The 7,259-nt window shown below is 41.6% G+C and overlaps 1 protein-coding gene across 2 annotated transcripts in view; it reads right to left on the reverse strand.

The window, feature by feature from the left end:
• The window catches only part of LOC115437781 (zinc finger E-box-binding homeobox 1-like), a 149,789-nt gene extending 142,749 nt beyond the window's left edge, over positions 1-7,040 (reverse strand). The window contains exon 1 of one of the 2 annotated variants that reach the window (XM_030161122.1): positions 6,955-7,040. In XM_030161122.1, the coding sequence (XP_030016982.1) occupies positions 6,955-7,012 (58 nt within the window). In that variant the 5' untranslated portion in view covers positions 7,013-7,040. Of the gene's footprint in view, positions 1-5,387; positions 5,681-6,954 lie in introns of those variants that run through there. The other variant, XM_030161123.1, reaches the window with a different exon arrangement.
• Between the last annotated feature and the right edge of the window lie 219 nt (positions 7,041-7,259).

Raw genomic sequence — 7,259 nt, forward strand, 5'->3', positions numbered from 1 at the left:
TATTAAAGATGGCACAAAACCTTTTATCAAAGCGCATAATATTTTATGTCTTGCAGTTCTTACAGTTTATATCTTACAGGTTTTGTTATGTAAATTCAAGTAACAAATGGAACTAGGGCAGGGCAATATGACCAAGAAATTAAATCTCAATGTTTTTGTCATTTTCTTTCCTAAAACTATGTGGAGTTTATCCACAATATCAATAAACAACAAGAATAGCAAAAGGCAGCACATTATTTCATGAGATTACAATTGAGAATCTGTTTGCTAGTACATGTGGAACTGCACCCAGCCCTAAACACAGCTTTTAGAAAAACACAGAACACATCCAGACCATTTATATCATATCTTATATGTTGGACACAATCTATGTAAAGAAGTGAATCAATTCAAATCTTAGACTTTGTACAGTGAATCCACTGCTCTACAATTTCATAGTAAATATCTGTTTCAGACATTAAACGTGCTAAATCTGACATACTTTAAAAAGATGAATCAGAAAACAAATGACCAAAGTGCTTGTTAGCTCATGTTTTCAATATATATGATAAAATGTTATTCCACATACAGTATATGTTGGTTTATGCACGTTTATACAATAGATTTATAAACATTCCACTGATAGAACCTGTAAAGTGAATGTACTGTCACGTGCAGACAGTGTTTTGAGGTAGATCTGGTAGCTCTGACACTAATATTCCTTTTCAATAAAACCCATTCTCTCATTAATTCTCAGAATTTCACAGTTTGGACCAAGACTGTATCTTATACACTAAAACCAACCAGCACTTTGGACTGAATTTTTCTTTATAAGTGACTCAAATTTGGTAAAAGTTTAACTACTTTTATTCTGGAAGCATTTTACTTGTAGACCAGTGTTTCATGCATTCAAACATCTATTTGTTGATATTGCACTGATTTGATCAGTGGCCCAGGACAAACTTTGCCTATAGCATTCCTGTTTGCTACAATAAAAATGTGTGGCATTACCTAATTCACATGACTCCTCTGCTAACCAAGCACCTTAGGGTGACCTCAGGAAAATGGTTCATTCATATGTGTGGACAAAAGAGGCCTACAAGGCAAGCTGGAGCTTTTATATTCAAGCTTTTCTTCCTTGGAGAACGTGATCACACTAGGGCCGCTGAGTTTAGAATATAATCTTAAGCAGTGAAATGAACTGAAGCCAGAAGCTCAGCTGAAGGGGAAACGGGTCTTATGAGATGATGCAAAGTTTGCCTGTACTGTGTGCAAGGCACCAACCATGCATCAGTGCTTCAGAAGACTACTGAACAACACCAGAGATGCAGAGAAATGTCATTCACGCATCAAACGACAGCAACACGATCACTAAAAAGAATTTAGAAAACTGATTAAACTGAAATCCAAATCTCTTTCATAAGCAGAACTGTTTGTTTTGCTGTCATGTGAAAGCTGTGCTGAGCATTCTCATGTCAATGGACCACAGCTAATTTAACCAAATGAGCATCTTCAGTTTACATAAACTCAGAGATGATGTGTAAAAACGAACAGAACAGCATCCACTCCGGAGGCACAACCAGGAACAAAACATGTAACTTCATCTAAAACACCGCCCACTTTCCTCAGCCGGAACACACTTTTTCCAAAAGTGTCCGAGAGGCAGGCAAAGAAGGTGAGGGCCGGACCCTGGAGTCGGAGCCTGCCCAGAGTATGGGCTGCTGTGTTTATCCTGTCAAGGTATGTTAACACCAGGCCGCATTCCTGTAGTCCCTAAATTGCAGTGTTAGATTACAGCCCAGCTGAGAGTGGTGCGTACACACTGAGCACTTTAAAGTGAGAGGAAAGGCGTCTGATGATGAAGCTGTGACCAAAGTGGAGGCAGCAGCAACAGGCAGAGCACAGCGCCGACACCTGCCATTTACAGTACAACTGCACCGACAACTGAAACAGAAAAAGGTCTTCTTTCACTCCTGGTTCTGCATGAATATGTCTCTACTGTTCAGAACTACTTAACAAGTACAGATATCACTCGTTTATATACTTAGTGATACATGCATTTTTCTAATGTATTATTTACCATAAAATTTCACTGCAAAAAGGTCAACATTCATGCATGTGATTACATAAAGTTTTCATTAGAGTCTATGCAGCACTGAAATCTTAACGACGTTCATCCCTAGTGATGTCCAGGAACATATTGGTACATATTGTATCTGTAGTTGAGTCATTTAGGGGTGAGTGTTGATCTATTGCTGGACTTCTACTTTTCAATGTATTTCACTTATACAGCACCTTTTACACAAATTACAGCCAAAAAGGCTTTGCAGAACAAGATTACAACTATTCGGATGAGAAAGAGAGTTCAAAACCAAGACATAATAATAAATCTAAAGAACAACACAACAACAAAAACTACTATTTGCACTCGGAGGGTACAATACTAAGCAATGGGGACATGCAGAATTTTAGTCATTCCTCTGTAGTGTGACTAAAACAACAAAAACTGACTCTGAGACATTGGAATTGATGAGACTGAAAAGGCTGTAAACAACACCTGACTGCCAGCGTAGCTCATGCTTTTAAAAATGACCAAGGACAACTGACAGACTGCGCTGCTGCTCACATTCAGCTTTTCTTTCAAATGTTCTCTGACTGTAGTAAAGCCTAAACAAGGTAATAATGATAAACTGTTTCAGCTCAGGTTACTGAGACTGTAATTATTTTAAGACAAATTAGATTAAGCCAGCATGTTACATCTGATGAATCCCTGCATGATTTTTCCTATCTTGACTTATACCTTTAAGCATCAAACTAGAACTGCACAACACATACGAAAGACAACTTTTACATCACGGTCTGGGGCAGTGAAAACCAAAAATAGGTGTGAATGTACCCTTTAATAGCTGTCCTTCTTTTCTATGTCATGATTTAGATCTTTATCTTAGAATAATGATTCCCTTCCCTTGAGGACTTCAGCAGCAGGTACTTGCAAAGGATGCTTGATAAAAATATGAGTGCAGTTGTGGGGATGGGTGGTGCAATGGCATAATGATTAGTAGTTCCTAGAAGGGTCCAGGTTCGATTCAAAAACAGGTACATATAGGTTAATTGTCCTGTCAGATCTGAAGTTGGTCTTCAGTGGAAGCTGACTGCTCCCAATGCGCTACATGCTAATGCTAAAGCTAATGCTATGTATTTTGTGTGTATTGGCATACCTAAACCGAAATACTGACTTGAGACATTCTTATCTTTAGTAAATGTAAAGTAACTTGTGAAATACCTACTGTACAGAATTCAGCAGGTGAGTAACAGATTACTTGTACTTATTTCTTTGGCGTACACCGGACCAAAAAGGTTGGAACCACGGTCATATATCATATGTAATTCATGTAAAAGCCAACAGTACTTAGTCTTGTGATATACAAGGGATTAGTCTGCTAAACTGATTAATCGGCTAAGATTAATAAATTTAGCCGATTAATCTGCTCAAACAAATATTGGTAGATGTTGGCAGCATTTTCTTGCTCCAAATGATAATGATTATATTACATCTGCTATTGGTCAACCTCAGTTAAACAGGACAAGAGTGAACTGCATAGTGATTACATAAGATTCCTCAAAACCATGTAACAGTAACAGTCATAAAGTGGGATGGGTCCCTGTCGCATGAGGTGATTAAAGACCAGCTGAAACCATCCCAGATGTGAAAGTGAATCTATAAATCAGGTGATGCAAGGATGGGGTTCAAACATATTTACAGTATATTTATTAACTTCATATTATACGAAGCCTACCTTACACATGTTTAGGATAAAAAAAAGTGTGACATGGACAAAAAACTCTACCCAAACAACACAAACCACTTTTATCACCCGTGCTCAACTCATAAGTGAAGTTTTTTCTTTCTAAACATGACCTGGTACGATAAAGTGCAAGAAAGCAAATTTGAATTTTGCATGTTTTACACTGCACAGTTCTCCACTCTGTGACATATTGAACCTTTAAATGACAGAGTTGTGCAAAGCTGAACTGAATTTTAATCAACTGTGCACATGTAAACAAATATTGTATCTTTTGTCACAGATGCTTAATTGAATTTTGATTTGTAAAAAAGAAAAAAAAAATCAAATACAACTAAACATCTTTTATTTGCTAAGTATTTTATATGTCATATGCTCAAATAATTTATACGTAACAGAAAAAAAAAAACCTGTAGCACTCAGCCTCATGATAGGTGAGGCTGAATTGCGTAGTGATTAAATAAGATTCAACTAAACCCTCCTACGACTCAGAGAGGGGGGGATGGGTCCATGTGACATGTGAGGTGGTAAAAGATATGCAAAAAAACATGAAAGCTACAGCATCTCTTGTCACTATAGCAGCAAATGCAAGGATGTGGTAGTATTTGAAGTAGACATGTCTAATGTGCAACACAAGTGTAATGTCTTCATAAGTTTTATAGAACAAAACTCAGCGTGATTCCAGGTTCCAGCTCTAGTGTCAGTCCAGTAGGAGCATCAGCAGCTGTGTGCATGGTCACAGTGCTCATAGACTGGAGGTCATGGTACATTAGCACGGGGCTAATGTTTGGCTCCTTTCACATTCAAAGTAGTGAAATAACGGGTTGGGGGTGAGCAAACTCATAAAAAATACACCTCTGCTTTGTCAAAGGGGGGAGTAAATGAAAGGGAGAGGCAGATGAGTCCCACTTGCAGCAGATGAAAGCGGCGCGCTGCATCTCAACACCTTTTGCCATCTTGATCGTGCGCCGATGCACAGATCAGGATGCTCTGCTTTCACGTGATAAGTCCATTTAACGGTACATGTCTGCAAATGAAACCACACGGGGCAGTAAGGATGCTCCAGGGGGGAGGGGGGTCCTCTGGGGCTTGCACTGCGACGAAATCAAAGGAAAATGTGCAAAAAAATACACCTTTATAGGTGTTGCATCACCTTGCGTACCTGGGCTGTCTACGGTCCAGAAAAAAAAGCAGCAACCCCGCCTTCACTGCAGTAATGGTACTGACCGCCATTCCCTTCCGCACAGGGCTGAGGAAATTGTATAACGAATTAACCGCAACACAATAGATGGAAAAGGAGAGGTTTGACGGTCAGACCTAAGCACTACTCTGCGTGCACAAGGTGGGGGATGAAAGGAGGAACCACCTTATGCACGGCTTGTTTTCCGGTCAGAGAAACACAACAAGAGCTGCAGGCTGCACTCGATTAAACCAGACAAGCGATCAAGCAAAAAGAAAGCACATAATAATGAAAGGGGAATATAAAAGCATGCACTAGTGTCACAAAATAGCGTGAATGTGAGATAAATCCCGCGAGAATGACAAGGAGAAGGAGAAAAGGCGAGCATCCATGCGAAGTAAAAAAAACTACATCATCATCTCTACCTGCACAAGTTGACATTTGGAGCGGTTTTTCCAGGCTCCTAACGAGACGCAGAGCCTTGACGGAAAAGGCGAGATCCGGATCCGTTTACTAGTCGAGAGCCGCAGGTGTTATTTTCTGCTTTGTTTTCTAGGCCATTGGTCAAGCCCCGTTATCCGCGTTCAGGTAAACATTATGACGATGATGATGATGATGATGGTGGTGGTGGAGGTGGTGGTGGTGGGGGATGATGATGGCTCCTGTACGGACGCACCGAGTCACCGTCGTGTCGTCAGCAAGGAGGAAAAAAGGTGCTTTCCAGCCCCTCCAGCTCACACACACATCATGCCTCATACAAATATATGTATTTATAGGTTTACTTTTTATTGGCTGATGCGATCTAAGAGGGGGTAGAGCACAGGTGAGACGGCGTCCAATGAGAAACGCTGGTTCACTATATTTTAAGTCTATTTTTATTCGGTTTATTTCATGACAGGTGGGCGCAAAAAAAAAAAAAAAAAAAAAGCCTCAGCCCACAGAATAAGTTAAATAACATTCAAACGGGCGTCACGGAGGTTTCGTCGTTCTCAGAGATGATATAGCGAGTTTGTTACATAAGTGTTACGACTGAGTCCAATGTGTCAATAATAATAATAATAATAATAATAATAATAATAATAATAATAATATTCTTGGATAAAACTGCGCATGTATTTACAGGTGCACGCGCTAGCAGAAAATTCACAGTAAAACCACGTCGAGTGTACGTAAAAGCAGGATTAACAGCGCGTGCAAAGAGGAAATACACGTATTTGTTTAAATAAGTGTGTTAAAAAGTAGATATTCCTTGAGAAAATAGCGCTAGTTTCCACTCTTACCTTAACCATGAAACATGTGGTACCGCAGTTGTAAAGCAGGGAGGGAGAAGCGGAGATTAAATAAACATCCCATCTCTTTTGACATCACCGGAGCAGCAGAGAAACAGAAAAAAAAAAAAAAAAAGCCCACGCATTCACCTCAACCGGACGGACTGCTGTTAAAAAAACAAAACAAAACAAAACCATCCAGCTAAAGTTGAATCCACCTCAAACCCGAGTCAAAAACCTGAAACCGAGTAGCAAGTTAGCATAAGAAGTCAGCTCCGAACCTCGCCCCAAAAAAACACTCAGTCAACTACAAAACTGCGCTTCACGGGCCACGTTGTTCCGTGAAAGCCCCGCAGTCTGCCGCCAAGTGTTGCAACGGGTGGGAAAGTGACTGAAAAGTGTGGAAACAAAGCGGAGGAAAAGTGTATGAAAGTTAAAAATAATGCTCGGACTGGAGGTTTATGCTAGCGGACGGATAACGGTTCACGCGGACGGGTGGACGGGGCGGCTCGCGCACCGCTAGGCGGAGAGAGAGAGAGAGAAGCAGCCCAGGTATAACGGTCCAGCACCGCACTGGGATAGGAACACACCGACACTTCCCACTAAACTCCCACAAACCTGCTCCATCTCACTCCCGGAAAAGTCTCCACAAGGACTTTTACCGAGTCCAAAGCCCGGCAGCAGCCCGCTCGGCGGCGGCAGCGGCGGAGGAGTAGGTACTTACCGCTGCTCCGCTTCGGGTTCGCCTGTTTTCTGCGCTTACACCTGGGGCCATCCGCCATGATCCTTTCGCTGAGTCTGAAACGCAGCCGCTCGCAAGTCACCTCCTCCCTCCTCCTCCTCCTCCTCCTCCTCCTCCTCCTCCCGTCTCTTCTACTCCTCCTCCCCCCCTCCTCCTCCTTCTCACCGCGCCCCCCCCTCCTCCGACCGTTTTACGACATCACCTTCCCCCTGCAGGAACACCTGGTTTGCGACACGCTGGCCGCTTTTACGGCAACACCTTCTGGAACACCTCAGCACATGGCCCCT

The sequence above is a fragment of the Sphaeramia orbicularis genome, chromosome 17 (assembly GCF_902148855.1).
Source record: "Sphaeramia orbicularis chromosome 17, fSphaOr1.1, whole genome shotgun sequence".
NCBI classification, from domain to species: Eukaryota; Metazoa; Chordata; class Actinopteri; order Kurtiformes; family Apogonidae; genus Sphaeramia; species Sphaeramia orbicularis.